This window comes from Gasterosteus aculeatus, chromosome 21, assembly GCF_964276395.1.
Source record: "Gasterosteus aculeatus chromosome 21, fGasAcu3.hap1.1, whole genome shotgun sequence".
Classification (NCBI taxonomy): Eukaryota; Metazoa; Chordata; class Actinopteri; order Perciformes; family Gasterosteidae; genus Gasterosteus; species Gasterosteus aculeatus.
The window spans coordinates 20,533,333-20,553,801 of NC_135708.1; the positions used below are offsets into that span (position 1 = coordinate 20,533,333).

A 20,469-nucleotide genomic window follows, 5' to 3' on the forward strand; every position below is an offset into this window, starting at 1 on the left:
ACACAGATACAGAAGTGAGTGTCTGATCGGTGAGTGTGCGTGTGTGCGTTTCAGGGTTTTATTGTGGCGGTCCTCTACTGTTTCCTCAACAGCGAGGTGAGTCTGCGCACTCGGACCGGATCTCTCCCCTTTAAACGGCGCTGACCTCTTCGTTAAAAACGCCCAAAAGGTCCAGACGGAGCTGCGGAGGACGTGGAGGAGCTTGTGCCTGCGGCGCTACCTGGGGCGGGACTACCGGACGCACGCCATGTCCGTCAGCCGCAACGGCAACGACAGCTCCGCCCACTCTGCCAGGAGCTCCCGGGCCGTCCCGCAGACGGAGACCAGCGTGCTCTGACCGCAGAGGCCCGTTGTCATGGAGACGCTCAGACGTTTCTGAGAAGATTCATTTAATGAATTTACTTCAAAGACCCCACGACTGATGACCTCATGATGTCATGACCGTCTTCACCACAAAGACGCCTTAAAGAATGTACAGAATGTTGTGCTGAACAACCCAACTCATATTTTTTGAATTTTTTATTTTTATTTTCGTAACGGTGGTCCAAGAAGCAGAATATTTCATGTGAGATGAATCTGAGGACCAGTGTGGATTAAACGGCGACATCTGGTGGTGTGTTTGCAGATGGTCGGCTAATAATATTAATAATAATAATATCTATATTCTAATGATAGTATCTTAAACTAAAGAGCTTCATCGCCGAGGGAAACGTCTCTGTGACCAGTGCAGCATGAAACACTCTGGTCATGTTTCTTCTGTGAGGTGTTGTGATGATGAGATGAAGCTCGCTGTCACTTCACCTCCAACCACACGCCTGATGCATCATGGGTAGAACATCCAATTCTTCACAGCTTCTGGTTTGTTTTTAAAAAAGGACTCAGGTATAATGCAGGTAAAAAGATCAACGCCGGATGCAGAATCTCATGTGAACTTTTATTTACTTTTCAAATAAATAAATGCATTTTCTTCGTTGTATTCATTAAGTCGTACACAGTCACTTAAATAAGCTGGGTATTAATAAATACATGGATACTCCTTTCAGCACTGCTCTATTAAATTAAACTAATAAATAATTTCACTCGTAGAAATAAACTAAATACAAATAATAACAATTTAACATGGTGTTTTTTTCACATCAGTTCAGTTCTTGTTTTCATCGGCTGGAGGTGGAGAAGATGCTCGTCCAAGCTTCAGGCACCTCGGATGAGGAGGAGAGAGAGGGGGAGACAGAAGGGGAGGAGGAGGAGGGGGAGGAGGTGGACGTGATGATGGAGAGGAGGGAGACAGAAGGGGAGGAAGAGGAGAGAGAGGAGGAGGAGGGGGAGGAGGAGGAGGGGGAGACAGAGGAGGAGGAGGGGGAGGAGGGGAGAGAGGAGGAGGGGGAGGCGGTGGACGTGATGATGGAGAGGAGGGAGACAGAAGGGGAGGAGGAGGAGAGAGAGGAGGAGGGGGAGACAGAGGAGGAGGAGGGGGAGGAGGGGAGAGAGGAGGAGGGGGAGGCGGTGGACGTGATGATGGAGAGGAGGGAGACGGGGGACACCGTGGCTTTCTGAGCATTTGCTTCCCTGTGAGTGACAGAAGCAGGTTTCAGTCTCGGTGGGACGCGTCGTCGGAGCGAACGCAGAGAGAAGAACTCACCTGAAGTCCTGGATCTTCTTGTGGACCCAGGCAGCCTTCAGGGGGCTGCAGAAAAGCCCCTGCTCCGTCTGAAAGCTGCAGGGAGGAGAAAGAAATACAACGTTAGGACACAATCGGCTTACAGCTGCTCTTGTGTTCATGCAGATATAACATTTATAAATGTAGAAGAGTTAATGATCAAACTACTGGGCGGTGATACTGTGATTTGACGCAGTCAGGACCTTGTGTGTTATTACTAATCTTTAGACGGGTTACTCACATGACGGCCTTGACGCAGGGCGGCTTGGGTGCCTGCACCATGAAGCTCAGGATGGGAGCCGTGATCGGGTCTTTGCCCACCGACTCGCAGCACGACGACAGCTTCTCTGCTAAACGCACACAGAGGTTCACAGGTCACACGGGGCCGTGCACAACGCCACCCACGGCCTCTCAGGAGCAACTAATCCATCTTCACGTTACCTGCAGATCCAGATTGGAACATGGTCACCAGGACGATGGTGACCAGCGCGCTCCTCCTCATGCTTCCACTCGTCATGCTTCCACTCGTCATGCTTCCACTCTTGGCGGTCTTCTGAGTCTTCTGATGGGCGTCGGTGGCGTTGAGGCGAGCTGCGCGAGGACTGAACTGGTGGAGACGTCTGGAGACGCCACATACTTAAAGGCCTGAGAAAGAGGAAGCGGTCTCGTCATCTTACTTCTCCTTTCTGTTAACTGCCCTCTCACTGGGAGAAATTACCCGCTGACGTTCCTCGGGGGGGAGGGGGGGTGGCTGCTGGGGGCTGCTGGGGTTTTTTCCAGGAAGTGACGTCTGACCAACAGGAACAACTTTCATCATAATGATTTTTTGGAAAGAGAATCTATTTTCTCTTTCTTTTCCGACGGTGTGACTGCGTGGGGGCGTCAGGAGTCCCTCACAGGTCAAAGGTCAAACCCTGAAGCGGCGAGTCGCATCATCTAGTAAAGCCTTAACAAATGTTGGGCTTTATTTAAGTTCCTTCGTAGCAGAGAGGACGATCACGCTCTCTGTCGTTACCGTTCCTGCAGGAACTGCCCGGCGACGTGTTTCAAGAAGAAGAGGAGGCTGCAGGAGAGAGCTGAGGTCACATGACTGCAGGTCTCAGATGAATGAATCGTGGCATCAGAGCTCCACCGAGGAGACCAGAAGGAATGTTTTCCACACAAGGTGTTTGAAGTAAACAGGTTTATTTGTGACAAACAATTCTAAGTCGAATGTTTCTGAGGTTTGTTTCGTAGGAAAGATGAAGATCCATCAGGAGGTCTTCCTCAGCCCAACGAGGGTTCAAGTTACTGTAAGTCGGCCTCGTTCTGCCTCCACTGGAAGGGTCCGTGACTGGAGAAGGAGTCATTCTGAGGAAGTCAGCTGTCATGTCTTGCTTCAGTGTGCGGTCACAAAGGCTTGTACAACGTTGTGTATTTGTGTCTCAAATTCCTAGCATGTCTAACATACTTGGCAATAAATGCTCCTGATTCCTGCAGTGAGTCACAGTTTGCTGCTGTCTGTTACTTTATTGAATCACTTGTGAGAAACTGTTTATTCACCATGAGAATAGAAACGATTACAAAGCGTTTCATTTAATACGGACGTTCAGCATCTGATTTGACGACTGGTCGTGTGTTACGAATGATGAATAGAAGGTGACGCCTCCACTTCTGACATGAATGCACACAGAAATAAATCCGCGTTCCCGACCGTTATGTTGGGCGCCGCGTCGGGACAATGTGTTAAATCATTGACATCAACAGAATCATTAAAAATCAGATAATTCACGGAATAAATAAATAGTGGGGCACCACGCTGCAAGGGGACAGTGAGGGACGATAGCGGCTCATAAACATACACAATCTCCCGTTAAACTACACAGTAAACATCAAAACAAAAAGAGCAACACATGCTAAGCTAACTAACTGTTGATTACTTCTGTGTTTCCTCGAGTTTCGTTGAACTTGGTGTCCGATCGGTCCTTTGTTGCGGGGATCGAGTTGGGGATCATGTGGGGATCGGGTTGGGGATCATGTGGGGATCGGGTTGGGGATTATGTGGGGATCGGGTTGGGGATTATGTGGGGATCGGGTTGGGGATCATGTGGGGATCGGGTTGGGGATTATGTGGGGATCGGGTTGGGGATTATGTGGGGATCGGGTTGGGGATCATGTGGGGATCGGGTTGGGGATCATGTGGGGATCGGGTTGGGGATCATGTGGGGATCGGGTTGGGGATCATGTGGGGATCGGGTTGGGGATTATGTGGGGATCGGGTTGGGGATTATGTGGGGATCGGGTTGGGGATCATGTGGGGATCGGGTTGGGGATCATGTGGGGATCGGGTTGGGGATCATGTGGGGATCGGGTTGGGGATTATGTGGGGATCGGGTTGGGGATTATGTGGGGATCGGGTTGGGGATCATGTGGGGATCGGGTTGGGGATCATGTGGGGATCGGGTTGGGGATCGGGTTGGGGATCATGTGGGGATCATGTGGGGATCGGGTTGGGGATCATGTGGGGATCGGGTTGGGGATTATGTGGGGATCGGGTTGGGGATTATGTGGGGATCGGGTTGGGGATCATGTGGGGATCGGGTTGGGGATTATGTGGGGATCGGGTTGGGGATTATGTGGGGATCGGGTTGGGGATCATGTGGGGATCGGGTTGGGGATCATGTGGGGATCGGGTTGGGGATCATGTGGGGATCGGGTTGGGGATCGGGTTGGGGATCATGTGGGGATCGGGTTGGGGATTATGTGGGGATCGGGTTGGGGATCATGTGGGGATCGGGTTGGGGATTATGTGGGGATCGGGTTGGGGATTATGTGGGGATCGGGTTGGGGATCATGTGGGGATCGGGTTGGGGATCATGTGGGGATCGGGTTGGGGATCGGGTTGGGGATCATGTGGGGATCATGTGGGGATCGGGTTGGGGATCATGTGGGGATCGGGTTGGGGATTATGTGGGGATCGGGTTGGGGATTATGTGGGGATCGGGTTGGGGATCATGTGGGGATCGGGTTGGGGATTATGTGGGGATCGGGTTGGGGATTATGTGGGGATCGGGTTGGGGATTATGTGGGGATCGGGTTGGGGATCATGTGGGGATCGGGTTGGGGATCATGTGGGGATCGGGTTGGGGATCGGGTTGGGGATCATGTGGGGATCGGGTTGGGGATTATGTGGGGATCGGGTTGGGGATCATGTGGGGATCGGGTTGGGGATCTGGTTGGGGATCATGTGGGGATCATGTGACCTGTTGGGTTTCTCGGTGTTGGTGCTCTTCAGACAAGTTGTATGTAAGCTGTCTTCAAGCTCCCATCGCTGAATAATCAAGATGATGTTCATCTCCTGAGTTTGGTTGTCATGTGATCCTGTTTAGTCCCGCCTCCTGTGGACATGCTGCAAACATCTTTAGTGTGAAATCATTTCCATCTTTTGACAAATGTTTTGGACATGCTTGTGTCCAACGAGGAGGACAAAGGGACGACTCAAAGCTCTGAGAGTGTATGAACTCAAAGCCTGAAGCTCTGCTTTCAGTTTGCGTTTCAGATGAAACGCGGCCGACTTCCTCCGGCGGCTCGTTCCCATGTTGCAACACGCCGGCTTTTGGGTTATTTTCTGCTCTCTGAGAGTTCTGCTCAGGAGGAAGAAGGTGTTTGCCGGGATTCTTTCACCTCGTCCCACCTTCCCCCCATCTGGACACGAAGGAATGCATCAATGCGAGTCGGGGGGGTCCATGAAACATGAGCCCGTGTCATTGGACCTGTTGGCACCATGTGACCCTCCTCATCTGGAAAATGTGCCGCCTCATGGTTTCCACGGGCCGGGGAAGGACTCGACTGCTTCCTGTGCTCCTCCGGCATCCTCTTAAAAGCAGAAGTGGTGGTGCACATGAGACGGGGGGGTCATGTGACACACGGAGGCTCTTGTCGTGCCGCGGATGTGATGACATGGCGCTCTGGTGTCTCCTGGATGTGGCTTATTTGGAAATGACCTCTACTTCCTTCGAAAACGCTCAGCGTTCTTCTTCTCGACTCAGCTGGCGGACAGTTGCCATGGAAACAGACGTGTTGAGGGACTTTCCACTTAACTTTGTGGAAGTGGTTTAGGTTAGACGTTGTACTGAAACTATATTTATAGTTATGTGTGACATTACACATGTTCCGTATATATTTATGTATTTATTTGATATGTATGTATATTTATCACATATTCATGTATGTTTAGATTTAGATAAAGTCCCTGACAAAAGTCTTTTCGCTTGGGTACAAGTTTATCTTAAGTGCTCCTCAAATATATTTGTAATCCTTTTTTACAAGAAATGACTCATTTAAATCCCAACAGCTTTTGAAATAATGTTTTGGTGCCAAACGAAACATTATTGCTGAAAAGCGTTCTGACCTTCACAGCTTGGTGAAGCTCGCCGACTCAGTTCATGCAAAGACAAAAGTCTGGTCATGTGATGCACCCAATCCTAATCAATCGATTAGATCAGCACACCAGACCTTCACGTCAACTGCAACTTGACCTCCGACAACATGCCTAAGATTCACCCCGAGACCGAAGCGCTGATCATCACGGGGCTGAAGACCAGATCCACAGCCGAGGTGGCTGAAACCTTCAATGTGTCTCAGCGTCAAGTACAAAGAGTGAGAGAAAGCTTTGAAGAGACTGGAGATGTTTCCACCAGGCCTGGTCCCCTCAAGTCCCCGTGTCCACCAGGACACTTTGTAGAATTCTGTCTGGAAATGGCCTCCGTGGTCGAATCAGTGCCCAGAAACCAGCACTAAACAAAAGGCAACAAGTATTGCAGGAGACCTACTGGATTGGTTTGGTGGTCTGCGGTTGCATCCAGTACGGGAGTGTGCAAGAGATTTACAGGGTGGAAGAAAACATCAAGAAGTATCAGCTACCTCTTACATTCCCAACCACTAAAGGGGTCCAGTTTTGCAGCAGGATGGTGCTCCATCGCACACTTCCATCTCTACACCAAAGTTCCTCAGGGCGGAGAAGATCAAGGTGCTCCAGGACCTCATCAATAACTTGTATGAATCATTGTGGGACCGGAGTCCTTCAAGCGTATGGAAGTCCTACAAGATATTAAATATGGATCTCACAGCAACACGTCTTCATTCACTGATGTTACGCAACTGATTTTTGTATTTTAAGTAAATTATTTGTTAAATTTTCACATTACTCTCTGTACTGATGGTGTTTGGAAATGAGGATCGCAGAAGACGAGTCATATGACTCCACGTCCTCCTCTTCCTCCTCCTCCACGTCCTCCTCCTCCATGTCCTCCTTCTCCTCCACGTCCTCCTCCATGTCCTCCTCCTCCATGTCCTCCTCCACCTCCTCCTCCACGTCCTCCTCCTCCTCCACGTCCTCCACGTCCTCCTCCTCCACGTCCTCCACGTCCTCCTCCTCCTCCTCCTCCTTCTCCTCCTCCACGTCCTCCACGTCCTCCTCCACGTCCTCCACGTCCTCCACATCCTCCTCCACGTCCTCCTCCACATCCTCCACGTCCTCCTCCTCCTCCTCCACGTCCTCCTTCTCCACATCCTCCTCCTCCACCACGTCCTCCACGTCCTCCTCCTCCTCCACCACGTCCTCCTCCTCCTCCGGCTGCAGGTCCCGTCGACCTGATCTCAGGTCAGTTTGTCTCACTGTCGCCATCGAGTGGGGAAAAGACAACCTGCAGCCTCATTTGAAGTGATGCATGCTGGGAGACAAACTGGTCTGCTATTTTAGTTTTACTTCTCATTCATTTCATGTTGTGATGAATAATAATTTGTTGTCTTCATTCGCTCTTCACCTCCTTCCCTGCGTCTCCTGTGATGACATCATGATCACCTTCTCATTGCTCTCGTTAGGAACAAAGTCAACGTTTCATCTCACTGAGGTCCTCAGGTCCTCAGGCTGTTGAGCAGATGGTTCCTCACAGAAGGTCTCACCTCTGAGGGTCCTGATCCTACAGGTAGAGACATCCGTGACCACCCAACACGTCCCACAGGGACACGTGGTACTTTATACTCCACTACGTCCCACAGGGACTGAAATTATTCAAACGTTGTGTCGGCTGCATCAAATTGACCCTAATTATGATTGAATTATGTTTAAATACCTTTATTTATTCATCAAAAGACATGTGTCCTCCTGCTGAGGACACTAGTACGCTCTGACTAAAGCAAACCTCTGGGCCGAGGAGCTTCTGACCCGGAGGAGAGCGCGTCCTCCCGGAGCGTCTCACCTTCTAACCGCTGTTCCCTCTGAGCTGCAGCGTCACGCTGAGGAACAAGCGGCGCTCCCCCGGAACGGACGGCCGTCCCTCAGGTCAGGGAGCTCAAATCCTCTCTGCACACAACTTATTAAAAAGGAGGATTCCTGTTTGGCACAATTTGCTTTTTAAACCCGTTTCAGATTTTCAACAATAACGACACACAATTTGGTCGTTGAAACTGTTTATTTGATACAAAAAATAAGTTAGATTTCAGAAAGGCAGATATGAAAAAGTAATAAATAAGTCAAGGTTTTGTCTCGGCGGTCTCCGGGGCTAGAAGGACAGGTCGGGGGGGCAGCGTAGGTTTCCCTGGGGAGGAAACAGGAAACGCACCATTACTCAACTGGACCCAGTAAGGTCGTTACGCATCACAGCACGAACTAACATCTTGGATCGGATTGGATCAGCCTGTCAGGAAACAGCGTCCATTCGTGCTTTATTACGAAGACAGAGAGCGTGTGAGATGTAGCGTCCCCTCCTATGAAGCCACTGCCTGTCTCACCGTGTCCATCTTCTCTCTGAGCCACGCGGCGTCCGGCCTCACGCACCAGCGCCCCTTCCTGTTGGTAACCCTGGAAACGGACACAGGAAAACAACGTTTTCACCACCTCGATCGAGATCCCGACTGTGCAAAGGTCCCAGTGGCCCCCGGGAGGCGCTCCGGTGGGGGAGGCCTCTGATTGGCTCTGCCGGGGGGACGGCGTGCTTACAGGAAGGCGTGCTGGCAGCCTCTTCGGGGCCGCTGCTCGTAGCACCCCCGGACCACGTGGATCCTCCTGGGGCTGAAGCTCCTGCAGCAGGCGATGCTCGGACCGAAGGAATCCGCTGGGGGGGAAACGCTCTTTTACTCGTCGGCAGAGTGGGAGGGGCCAATGGGACGTAACCATGACGAATACATTAAGTCATAACATTTCATGCCAACAATGTCACAAAATACAGAGTTCTTTTTCAGAGCCGGTGACATTTTTAAATTTCTTCTTTTGTCTGATCAAAAGTTAAATATTCAGTACGTTCTCGTACACGAAGGAGTACAGAGAATTTAATTTGACCTGAAACCAGCAAATAAGTCTCAGTGTTCCCTCAGACCCTGAGAACTCGTTAACCGACGTGGAGGAGGAGGACGTGGTGGAGCTGTGGTGGAGATGTGGTGGAGATGAGGTGGAGCTGTTACCTCGTGGCGTGGAGAAGAGCATCATGACGGCGAGCAGGCCGAGGCAGCAGCGGGTGGAGATACTCGTCCTCATCTTCAGGATGAATGAACACGAGGAGCCGGGAGCTTTAAATACCCCAGCAGGCAGAAAGAGGAACCGGGGGGGAAACAATCATGGTGCAGCGTGGACACCGCGGGGCGGGGGGGGGGGGGGGGGGGGGGGACTCCCACACTACCTCAGAAGGTAGCAGAGCTTTCCCCTCCTGTTACGTCCATGCATGACGTCCGTCACATGACGTCCGTCACATGACCGGGCCGCGCAGGCGAGAAGGTCGAGGTCCATAAAGCATCTGACAGTAACTTCCATCACTTGGTTTTAAGCTCAAGCTTCTCAGCTCATCTGTTAAAAGATGAATACGTTTTAATCGTGTTGGATTGAACACGCTAGACTTGAGCTTTATTAAACCACAGATACAAATCTGTGTGTTTTCTCATGACATCTTCGTGTCCGAGGTGCACGAGAAGGGAAGTCACTCAAACTGACAATAAGTCAGACGGGTTATATTTAAACATCCGCCGGTCCCACAATAACCTGCAGCAGCGTCACAGCGTGAGGCAGGAATCACTCACAAAGACAGACGAGCTATTTAAAGGAGGTCTGAGCGTTCAACCACTTCCTCCAGTCTTCATCGGCAGGTACGGTCCACTGTGGGTGATTCATGCGTTTCCATGGGGATCAGAAACAGCATCAGAGACACTAAAGAGGTGTCGCTGATATATTTCACATATCTTAATGTGCTGGTATGAGATTAGAAAAGTCCCCAAAAGCTTTTATTAGATTTTGTTCAATTCAATTTATTGTTGCTTTATTGGCGTGAAAGCGGCATCATAATGCATATACAAAAATATGAATATAATTATTAGTGCCAAATTAACACACTGGGACTGTGTGGTAACAATTCTATATATTTGGATACACGTAATCACATTTTTAAGTCAAAAATGTTAAAATACATGCTTTTAATGACATTTCTATTAAACAGGGGAAAAAAATAATAAATAAATTGTCATGAATTATAAAGAATTTAAGTAAGATTTTGAGCCTGATTATTTCACAGAGGAGTTTTGAAGACTTTCCTACAAAATAAAAAGTCTGAATTAATCAACTTCAGATTGAATACAAAAAGTGGATTTTCATTGATTGTAAAGCTGCAATTGTTAATTTCTCCGAAACCTAAAGACATTTATCGAATGTTATACATCATCAAGACATTTCTCACATTTAACAAACCGAAACATCATTTTTGCTGAGAAATGACTGAAACAATAAAACAGTAAATCCACTTAATATTGTATAAACGACAAAACGTGAGGAGTTTCTATTCTTCTTGGAGACTTGAAGAAGCATGTGGGCATTAATAGATGTTTCTATGTGGTGTGTTTGTATATACATTACATTAATGTAAGGTATATACATGTATATATGTGTGTGTGTGTTTATTTATACTTGTATGTACATGTGTGTTTTTGTGTTTACGTGTATGTATATATAGTGTATGTTCATGCGTCTGTTTGTATACAGCGAATGTGTGTGTATGATAAATGTCCATGCCATCGTTTCTTTTATATTAGCCGCGTTATCTCGCGTGTGCTCTCGCGAGATCTGGCCAACAGCGCCCCCTTGTTTGTGTGTAAACGCAGCGGGACCGAGGGACACTGCGCGGCTAACGATAGCACGGCACACAAACAGGGATTTAATTCACGTTCGCTGTCCGCCGACACTCAGGGGGGCTTTCAAACGCCGCGGCAGGACGTCGTTTTGCCTCCGCCAACCTCCAGGTCTTCCCGCCGAGGCGAGCGGCGACGAATGCGCGCGTCCCGCTAATCCCGAGCAGGGGGAGACGCGGCCTGCTTCTGTAGCGGGCTTTCCGGTGCGTCTAAGGCGGGCAACGCTGTCACCAGAGCCCGGGGCTTCCGCTGGGTTGTTTCTATTCACACACGCAGAAGCGGCGGAGCTTTGACGTTGTTCGTGTTTCCGGAACTTAAACCTCCCCGTCGCTCATTTGTGTTCTTATCGGCGAGCTGCTTTCCGCGTTTCTCTGCCGACAAGATTATTTTAAAGCCGCTGCGGCCTGTTTTGTTTCCCCGGATCCGCAGACGTGAAAACCCTCCGCGGGACAATAACACCCGTAAACGAGCCCGATGGGGCCGCTGTGCCCGGTCGCGACGGGACGCACGGAAGCCCCGGTGCGGGGAGACGATACCCGCGCCGCGTGACACCGCCGTGTGATACCGGGACGAGCGATGGCTGCGGACTACGGAAGTATCGCGGGGGAGACCGCTGCAACCCGGACCACTCTGTCTCGGACGCCGCTGTTTTGATGCTGCTAGCCGGGCAGCCACCCAGTGAGGATTGTATGGAACCAAGCCGAACCGACCCGCAGGTACCGACGGACGGATTGAATGTGATTCGGGGATGAGTAACACCGACCGCACCAGGCGCAAGCTGGTTGACATGTTGGATCTACCGACCCGGGACCGACGCCGTTACACCTCCATCTATGCCAGACTCCATTGAGAAAAACACTGAATTAGCGTGGTTTTTTTTAACGTATTAGTACATCTTAACCCGACTGGAAACCCCCGAATTTGGAGCCCCCGGTACAGGCAGCGGAGATGAACCCGGTGAATGCGACCTCTCTCTACGTGTCCGCGAGCCGCTCGGTGCTGCAGTGCGACCCCCGAGACCCCCGGGCCCTCGCGGAGCTCTGCAAGCTGCTGCCGTTTTTCCGCCAGTCCGTGTCCTGCCTGGTCTGCGGTGAGTGTGTGTGTGTGTTTGTGTATTTTTATGTGGTTGTGCTGGAACACACGTGTAGAGAGCCGGTGTTCGCGAGGGGCTCGTTGTGGTCAGCTGTGCTTGCAGTGGGAGCGAAGCTTTCAATGATGCCGCTTTCACGTACAGTTGGAAATATTTATATCGCCTCTACTACCGGGAAGTAAACAGGTGCCTGCACCGGGAAATGAGGGACTCGCACTTACATTCGGTCGAGTTAGGGTGTATTGTGATTTGCATAAATTCGTTTTAAATACATGTTTAACATTTAATATAACGTTATGTTAAAATAATGGCTCAAGGGTGATATAGGAAAACCATGTACTGTTAAATGTACATGTTAACGTACGCTTTAATAGAAGCAGACAAGCGTAACGAAATAATGTGTGTGTGTATATATATATATATATATATATATTAGTTGTATATACTGCGAGTAATACTCCTACTAAATTAAATATCTGTATGATTTACTACTTTCGCCGCGGTGTCTGGAAAAGGCTACGGTTTCCGCAGCGCCGTGAACGCATCGTGGCTCTCAGCGTGACACACCCCCCTCTGCGTGCCGTGGGGCCGCATCGGGTGCGTCGTGTGGTCGAATAACAGTCCTGCCACACACACACACACACACGGGGGGCAGGTGATGAAGGCGAACCTCACAGTGTTGATGTGTGTAACTGGTTGTCTTTGCCCCCCCCCTCAGCTGTAGCGGGTGGATGCACGGGGAACACCACCTCCTGAGGTGAAGGGGGGGGGGCTCCTGTTTATTAGCACGTCCGCTGTGCTGATATCAACACAGAAGCTCTCATCACGTCGCGTTAAATGTAGATGTCTTTCTTTTGATGCTCATGAATGGACCAGCACCCCCCAATCTGCAGCTGCACTCCCTAGTGAGCGGCGTTGCCAAGGAAGCTCATCTCAAAGAGCGGTTGTCATCCAGCCCGGCACGTTGCCAGGCAACGCTGTGGTTTACTAAACACCGCTCCGATCAAAGGAGGAAGTTTGTAAATCCTTTAATGTTGTCGATCTGCGCTGACAGCGTGTCGCGCATCCTGAGGTTCGATGACACTCCAGGTGTGTGTGTGTAGCCTTTGTCTGTTTCCTAAAACGAATCATTCCTCGCCTCCAGGTAACCTGCTGCGGGACCCCATCGCCCCCACCGACTCGTCATGCCAGCACTACGTGTGTCGGGGCTGTAAGGGTCAGAGGATGCAGCTGAAGCCGTCCTGCAGCTGGTGCAAGGACTATTCCCGCTTCGAGGAGAACCGGCAGCTCTCCCTGCTGGTCCACTGCTACAGGAAGCTGTGTCTCTACATCACGCAGTCGCCGCTCGCCCCGCACATAGCCAGCGCCGCCGGACACTCGCCGGAGCTCCGGGCCGTCCTCAACGAGGGCCTCTCGTTGGCCGAGAGCGAGCCGGGGGCCGCGGACGGCGAGGACGCGGCGGCCAAGGACCTGAAGGCGGAGCCGCCGAGCCCCGTCGGCGTGAACGGGCTGCACGGCTGTAACGGCCTGGCCGGCCCGGACGCTCTGCAGCGCGTCGCCGTGGAGACGGGCGGGGGCGTGGCCGAGCAGGAGAGCTTTTCAGAGGAGATCCCGCAGTGTGTGAGCGTCAGGGGGCCGGGGGAGGCGGGGCTTTGCGACATTGCTTCTTTCGGGGACGACTTGAAACACGGCGGGGGGGCGTTGTTGTTGAGCGTGGAGGAGGTGCTCAGGACTCTGGAGACGGGCGCCGACCCCGATTCGACCCCCCAGCTCAACGGACCTCACTTTCCCCCTGACTCCCCCCTCTTCGCCTCCCTCCCCCGAGGGAACAGCCCTCGCCCCCTCCAACCTCACCCGCAGCCCTCGCCGCAGCCTCCCCCTCAGCCCTCCACGGTCGTCCCCCACGCCCCCCCTCGCTACCACCGCAAGCGCTCCCGCTCCGAAAGCGACAGTGAGAAGCTGCAGCCCCTCCCCATCTCCACCCTCCTGCAGGGGCCTCCCCTCGCTGCCAACAGCTCCCCCCACCACCCGAACCCCGGAGCCCCCACCGAGCAGGAGCCCAAGTTCCCCGCTGCCACGGCCCGCCCCCACCCCCACCCCCACCCGGCCCCGGTGCCCAACGGGGGCCCCCCCAAGGTGGGAAAGACCGTGCTGGTCTCCAACAAAGCGCTGAAAAAGACAGTGGAGCACCACGGGGCCCCCAAGAAGGCCTACACCAAGGCCCGGCAAGGGACCCCCAAGCCCCGCACGCAACCCCGAGACAGAATGCCCCCCCACGCACACCCCCACCCGCTGATGCACCCGCCCAGCCCCTCGAAGCCACTGTACAAAAAGCCCGTGGAGAAAAAGGGCTGCAAGTGCGGGCGAGCCACGCAGAACCCCTCGGTGTTGACCTGCAGGGGGCAGCGCTGCCCCTGCTACTCCAACCGCAAGGTCAGTGTTTCTAACCCTCGGGACCAAACCTCCTACTTGATGTACAGGAGACCAAAAATGTCTTCTGGTTAATCATCATAATTGGCTCACTGGAGGTCTTCATCTGCTTCATCTGAACACGAGGGATGTTATTGTTACTCAATAAATGTTTTTCATTTTTCTTTTGATGAAATATAAATATGTAAGCTTCTTTTTGGAACTCGTGATGCGTTCAGGTACCCTCGGAAAGATGGTAATCTTGAGGATAATGGCGTATTTTTATCCATCATTTAATGGATGGCTTTGGGGTTGAGCGGGGTCACCGTTCCTTCTTGACCTTTGTTATGCTGTTATTGATGACCTCATCATGTTCTTGATCCTCAGGCGTGTCTGGACTGCATCTGCCGCGGCTGCCAGAACTCCTACATGGCCAACGGCGAGAAGAAGCTGGAGGCCTTCGCCGTGCCGGAGAAGGCTCTGGAACAGACCCGCCTCACGCTGGGCATCAACCTCACCAGTATCGCCGCCGCCGCCCTCCGTAACCCGGCCTCCAGCTCCCCCGGCAGCGGGCTGCTCAACGTCACCACGGCGACGGGGGCGCCTGTCACGGCCGCCTTCCTGTCGGGGGCGGGGCACGACAGCAGGGGCTTCGACGACTCGCTGGAGATGCGGTTCGACTGCTGAGGTCCCGCCCCCTGGTGACTGCGAGGACTTGAGGTCGTGCATCCAGAAGGAGAGCGAGGAACGTTTGGGGGGGGGGGGCGGGTCCTGGAGTCTCATTTGCAGAGCATGTTGTGTAGCTACTGTGTGTGTGTGTGTGTGTGTGTGTGTGTGTGTGTGTGTGTGCGTGCATGAGAGTGTGTATGTGAGAAGGGAAGAGTTTGGTTTGCAGGAGCAGAGACACCTTCATCCTCCTCATCATCAAAGACTGGTGTAATTTATATGAAAGCTTTTTGTACACGCACGTATCGGAGGACTATTGATTCTATATTTTATAAGTTACATTAATCGACTCACGGGGGACTGGGAGGGGGGGGGGGGGCTTCACACAGGTAGATGGTAGCTGGTTCTCTCTGCTCAACAATCCCTTAAATGATGATCAGCCCGACGTGAGTTTCAGTCAACGGATCATCGTGATGGATGCGTGGTTGAGACCCTGGTTGACCCCCCCCCCCCTCATGGAAGCTACACACATGCTGATCGCTCCCTCTCTTGTTTGTATTGTCATGGTTTTTGTTTTTTTAACGAGTCATTAACATTTGCAGTATTTATTGGTCGTTTTCGACGCAGGTTTTTTCTTCGAGTCGTCGGTCTGATCCGGATAGTTTCTGGTCTCAAGCGTTTATTTTTATTGTGTTCTCCCTCGGGGCATTTAAATACCTGTAATATAACTAACATATTTCCACAAAAAAGAAAAATGAAAAACTTAACGGCGCCGTGTGTGTGGTTCTTTGCAGAGGTCAGTTCCACAGATGGACACCGGGGGCAGCGTTGTGAGACCACGAGAGTCCACGTGGTCTTAATGTCTTTTACAAAATCCATCCGTCTTTGGGACGAAAACCTGATTAAAGAGCAGTTGTTTGTTTTCAGATGTCTGTCAGCTGACAGGAGTTCTATTCATTCAAACCAGATTAAACAGATGTGTATTTACACAAATGCTGCGTTCAAGTCCTATTGGAAAGAGGAGAATGTGGACATTTGGGCTTTAACATTGACATCAGTTTATTGATTTTCAGTGACCTTCACGTCTGAAGTTAAGAATGAACATCTCAACTCACTCAGTTAGTCACAGATTTGGTCAACCGTGCTTTTAAACCAACAAAGGACACGTTTCTGCTGCTCGGTCTCAAAGTCACATCAGCAGCTGATCCTGAAAATACGGCCGTTCCAGGAGAGCGCTCGAACGCACCGTTCGAAGGGGAACCGCCAAGCTGCTGCCAACAAACACGAGGCCTGATTTATGGGGAGCGCCTCGTGTTTTAAGAGTCCATTTCACACCGTTAATCTTTCAACGCTCGTAGCTACTCGCTGTGGAGGAAGCTACTTAATGTAGCGCTAAGTTTGAGGCCGAAGAATTACACAAAACTTTCAATATTTACAATCTTTCCATTTCCGTTCATGGTGGAGGACAGATCAACACACAGACCGTAGAATTTAGATTATCAGCCACAAATGTGAGGAGAACATATGACCACGATGACCTTGAATGCTGCATCATAGCGGTGATGTCACGTTGGTTTGTGGCGTGATGTAAGGAGTCGCTGCCATCTGCTTTTATTCATCCATTAAGCAAATACCTAAACTAGAGACTGAGACCATAAACTCATGTTTACAACGTTTACTGAGGGAATAAATCGAGAGAAGTAGAGTCATTTCCTCATAGACGTCTATGGGAGCAGAGGAGTCGCCCCCTGCTGGTCACTGCGGAGAATGCAGCTTTCAGACTGCGGATCCTCAAATACTAAATATCTGGTTGATTCACCCACATGGGCCCCTCCCCCGTCACAAAGGGGCGGCCCTCTTCCCGTTTGTGACTCTGTCGGGAGTCGGGAGGCTCCCGCGATGCGTTCGCGGTCGTCTAGCTGATGAGAAACGCCCCGAAGAAGCTGCTCCTCTCGTCCATGTCCACGGCGGACGCGTTGGTCGCCGTGACGAAGAGCCGGTCGCCGGCGCTGAGCGGGAACAGCCCCCCCTGGTGGGCGGAGTACAGCGAGAACTCGGCGCCCCGGGTCCAGCAGGAGGTCCGGCTGGTCTTCATCAGCAGGATGGGAACCTGGTAGGAGCTCACCTGGGGGGGGGGGGGGGGGGGAGTCCCTTAATAAATGAGTGTGCAAGAGTTCACTTTTTAATCTTTTTGCATCGTCACGTTTTGGGAGAACACATCTGGGAGGGGGAGGGGGGGGGGGGGGCATGAATCCAAAACATCCCGTTTGGTTTAAACTCCACATCTGGGATCCAAATGTCACGGAGACACGGCGGAAATCAGCAGAAGTCCTGTTGGTGATCAGCTGGGAGACGTTTTAATCATCTACCCGCTTAAAAACTATTTGATGTTCACAGACGGAACATTTATGTTTTTACGTTTATCCGCCGCGAGCTTTGGAATGTAGGGAATGTTTGGAATGTTGGGACTCTTTAGGGGAAGATGGTTCCACGGCTGCACACAAGGAGGTTTTCACATGAATCAAACCGGCATCAGGGGTCCGCTCACCTTTTTGTAGACGTACTGCAGCAGCGCCCTCCCCCGGTCGCCCCCCCCCTCCTCCCCCAGCGGGGGGGTGTGTCTGAAGTAGGTCTGGGCGTAGACGTAGTAGAGGCCGGGCTGCGGCACCACCAGCTCCCCGTCCACCAGCAGGACGTCCTGCAGGAAGGCCTGCCCCTTGTGCCCCTCCCACCACGAGATCTTCTGGCCCTGCACCCGCCGCCCGCCGGGGGCCGGAGCTGAGCGGTCAACAGGACACCGACAGGAAGGTGAGGATTTTCAGAGTAAAAGAAGACTCCCGGGCCAATAAGATCAGCAACGTGGTCTCTGCTCACCTCGTCCCTCTCGCTCCACTTTGGGCACAAAGCTTCCGGTGACGTGTGCCGCCACGTTGGGGCGAGGAGAAGCCTTGTCGACCATCACGAGCGAGGGCAGCACCCGGGACACTTCATCTGGGGGGGGGGGGGGGGGGGGGGGCAGAGGAGTGAGCGTGGGCGAGAGGAACAACGCACAGGTGCTGTCAGGTGAGCTGCTCACCTCTGACGGCCGATGAGATCTGCTGGTATCGCTGAGACAGCGACTGTGAAGACGAGAGGAGATCCGTTAAGGCCTGACCGCCAACGAGGGAGAGCCCCCCCAGACCCCCCCCCCCCTTCACTCGCCTTAAAAACATGCATCGAATGCTGAACTGATGAAGCATTTTTTTAGTCCACTTTGAATCCTGGATCCTCGTATTTCATTTGTAAATCATACGAATCATTCGAATAACTAACGGAAGAAAGAAGCTTTATTCTTCTGTGTAATTTAGACAACTTGCTCAACTTAAGACAAAGAAAAACAAGATTCAATAGAATCCACATGAGGATGAAGTCATGTTTACACGCAGACGCCGTTCTGCCAAAATAAAAGCTCATCTTACATTTGTGATCAGAAGCAGATTTAAAGCTTTGTTTTATTTAAACGGCATCGGCGTTTTGTTCTGAACCAGATTTCATTTGAAAGAAAAAAAAACACTGTGTATGTGTGTGTGTGTGTGTGTGTGTGTGTGCAGGTGAGCACATTCCTGTGCTGATTAAGGCTCCATGAAGGAGTTCTTTGTGCGTCTGCAGACGAAGATTCGGATCATTCAGCTTTTTTTTTCCTTCCTCTGGTGTTCAGAAAACAGCAGATAAGGACAATAATTCATTTAAAAACGTGTTCAAGTAACAGTGTTTAGTATTAAATCGATCTATAGAGGTCTATTTTAAAAATGATATAATAATACTGATGATTATTTGTATTGTGTAAGTTTTTTATCTGCAAGCGTTTAAAGCAGCCGCTGGGACTATTTTCAGCGGCGGAGTGATCCGGAGTGTGTTGGTGGTGACGTGTGAACATGTGGCAGTGAAGTGTCCGTGTCTCTAATGATCAACTCATACGGGTTATTGATTAATGAAAAGTCACCGATAAAATGGATGAAAGCAGAATGTTTTCTGACGCTTTTCAGTCCGATGACTCGAATCACTTGGAAACAGGAAGAAGAGAAGAAGATAAATGCGGATATTTGTGTCACTAATAAGATGTGAGCTCAACATCTGCTTTATAAAGCACAGCTGGTCATAAACTACTGATGGTGACGTCATACGTGATGCAACGCGTCACCAGGGGGGCCCGTGTGTGTGTGTGTGTGTGTGTGTGTGTGTGTTACCTTCTCGATGAGCAGGTGGAGCTGCTGCGTCACCTGCCAGCACGGGTCACCGCGCACCGCCGCGATGCTCTGCGGGCCTCCGCCCGTCAGGCAGGACGCGCTGCTCCTGGCGAAGGTCTCCTTCATCTGGGGGCACATAGGGGGGGCACAGAGGGGGGCACATGAGGGCAGGGGGGGGCACCGGGACGGTCACATTCAGCCCGACGTCACTCATTCTTCAGCTCCTCGTGCACGTCTCATCTTAATTACGGATTCCTGTGAATCGAATCCAGGTTTACGCGCGCGCGCCCAAACAAGCAGGGTGAGTCCACGCGCACGCACGCACGCGCCTTCACAGAACTGTCTGATAATCACAGCTGATCATAAAGCTGCTTCCACTTCCTGCTTCTCTCGACGTGCTCTGCACATGCAAACAGAAGACGTGCGCGCGCGCGTGCGTGCGAGCATTGAACGCGTCGCGTTCGGGGAAAAGAGGAACAAATGAAAAGAAGTTTCCCGCAACAGCGACCACGCGCACTGACAAACGACGCGCTCGCGCGCGTAGATCTTTCGGGTGTCAAAGGTCAATCCGCCAAGAACAAAAGTGTGGGTTCGAGCCGCGTTCACGAGCCGATCACCTCTCGCGCGCGCGCGTCTTACCGAGTTGAGCGCGGCGGTGAAGCGCAGCACCGTCACCGTCACCACCAGCGTCTGCAGCAGCACCGCCAGCAGCAGCAGCACGCCGAGCCGCGGCCCGGAGCCCGTCATCCCCGAGCCGGTACCGACCCGCAGCAGCAGGACGAGAACAATGGCACCGGGCTGACTGCCGCACTTATACCCGGCGGGGAGGAGGAGGGAGGAGGAGGAGGAGGGAGGGAGGGAGCGAGGGGGCGGGCGGACAACAAACTCTCCCTCCTTGAGTTCCTCCTGGAGAGATTCTGGTTCCATTGAGGAGGAGGGAGGAACACAGATGTCCTCCTGGGAGACGCCGTGTGTCTCCGTGGACCGACCTGTCTCACCAATAACAACCCTGCAGAGGACGGGACTCCTCTGGGGGACACGTCTCCTCTAGGACTCCTCTGGGGGACACGTCCACGCAGGTCACGGGTCGTGAATCATTTCTGGCAGGACCTTCATATTCAGGAGGACGTCTTTTATCGAGCTGCTCTTCTAGAGACACGAGGTTCTCGTTTGCTCGCCGGCTGCTACGAAGACAAACCGCTTATGAAGAAGACACAAATATTTGAGGTGGGATGAAAGACAAAACACGTTGTCCCAGTTTGTCTCTCAGTGTT

At 52.0% G+C, this 20,469-nt stretch overlaps 4 protein-coding genes and 1 long non-coding RNA gene across 10 annotated transcripts in view; 2 read left to right on the top strand and 3 right to left on the bottom strand.

The window, feature by feature from the left end:
- The window catches only part of LOC120813533 (vasoactive intestinal polypeptide receptor 2-like), a 10,429-nt gene extending 9,463 nt beyond the window's left edge, over nt 1–966 (top strand). For 4 of the 6 annotated variants that reach the window (XM_078096329.1, XM_078096327.1, XM_078096328.1 and 1 more), the window contains 2 exons: nt 55–96; nt 170–966. In XM_078096329.1, the coding sequence (XP_077952455.1) occupies nt 55–96; nt 170–337 (210 nt within the window). In that variant the 3' untranslated portion in view covers nt 338–966. Of the gene's footprint in view, nt 1–54 lie in introns of all 6 variants that reach the window. The other 2 variants (XM_078096331.1, XM_078096330.1) reach the window with 2 other exon arrangements.
- LOC144390133 (uncharacterized) lies at nt 921–2,314 on the bottom strand. The gene is made up of 4 exons (XM_078096333.1): nt 2,099–2,314; nt 1,899–2,007; nt 1,640–1,714; nt 921–1,566 (listed from the first exon to the last, which is right to left on the bottom strand). Exons 1-4 carry the CDS (start codon nt 2,187–2,189, stop codon nt 1,155–1,157), a joined length of 687 nt encoding a protein of 228 aa, XP_077952459.1. The 5' UTR covers nt 2,190–2,314; the 3' UTR covers nt 921–1,154.
- Nucleotides 2,315–8,090: 5,776 nt separating this feature from the next.
- LOC144390135 (uncharacterized) lies at nt 8,091–9,215 on the bottom strand. The gene is made up of 4 exons (XR_013454203.1): nt 9,098–9,215; nt 8,637–8,751; nt 8,429–8,498; nt 8,091–8,235 (listed from the first exon to the last, which is right to left on the bottom strand). It is a non-coding gene; the product is annotated as an uncharacterized LOC144390135 (long non-coding RNA).
- Nucleotides 9,216–10,642: 1,427 nt separating this feature from the next.
- msl2b (MSL complex subunit 2b) lies at nt 10,643–15,736 on the top strand. The gene is made up of 3 exons (XM_078096362.1): nt 10,643–11,894; nt 13,039–14,327; nt 14,691–15,736. Exons 1-3 carry the CDS (start codon nt 11,753–11,755, stop codon nt 14,988–14,990), a joined length of 1,731 nt encoding a protein of 576 aa, XP_077952488.1. The 5' UTR covers nt 10,643–11,752; the 3' UTR covers nt 14,991–15,736.
- A 267-nt stretch (nt 15,737–16,003) lies between these two features.
- Nucleotides 16,004–20,137, bottom strand: LOC144390140 (tumor necrosis factor ligand superfamily member 10-like). Its single transcript, XM_078096364.1, has 6 exons — nt 19,835–20,137; nt 19,196–19,321; nt 18,046–18,088; nt 17,844–17,960; nt 17,518–17,747; nt 16,004–17,094 (listed from the first exon to the last, which is right to left on the bottom strand). The coding sequence occupies exons 1-6, from the start codon at nt 20,120–20,122 to the stop codon at nt 16,885–16,887; spliced, it is 1,014 nt and encodes a 337-aa protein (XP_077952490.1). The 5' UTR covers nt 20,123–20,137; the 3' UTR covers nt 16,004–16,884.
- Nucleotides 20,138–20,469: the final 332 nt, after the last annotated feature.

Bases quoted from the DNA above. Each gene is read 5' to 3' on its own strand.
- LOC144390133 (XM_078096333.1), bottom strand. From the start codon at position 2,189: ATGACGAGTGGAAGCATGACGAGTGGAAGCATGAGGAGGAGCGCGCTG. The intron at 2,008-2,098 runs GTAACGTGAAGA...GTGTGCGTTTAG, and splicing joins GTTCCAATCTGGATCTGCAG to CAGAGAAGCTGTCGTCGTGC. The intron at 1,567-1,639 runs GTGAGTTCTTCT...TGTCACTCACAG, and splicing joins AAGAAGATCCAGGACTTCAG to GGAAGCAAATGCTCAGAAAG.
- msl2b (XM_078096362.1), top strand. From the start codon at position 11,753: ATGAACCCGGTGAATGCGACCTCTCTCTACGTGTCCGCGAGCCGCTCG. The intron at 11,895-13,038 runs GTGAGTGTGTGT...CCTCGCCTCCAG, and splicing joins CGTGTCCTGCCTGGTCTGCG to GTAACCTGCTGCGGGACCCC. The intron at 14,328-14,690 runs GTCAGTGTTTCT...CTTGATCCTCAG, and splicing joins CCTGCTACTCCAACCGCAAG to GCGTGTCTGGACTGCATCTG.
- LOC144390140 (XM_078096364.1), bottom strand. From the start codon at position 20,122: ATGGAACCAGAATCTCTCCAGGAGGAACTCAAGGAGGGAGAGTTTGTT. The intron at 17,748-17,843 runs GTGAGCAGAGAC...TTGACCGCTCAG, and splicing joins AGTGGAGCGAGAGGGACGAG to CTCCGGCCCCCGGCGGGCGG. The intron at 17,095-17,517 runs GTGAGCGGACCC...CCCCCCCCCCAG, and splicing joins TGCAGTACGTCTACAAAAAG to GTGAGCTCCTACCAGGTTCC.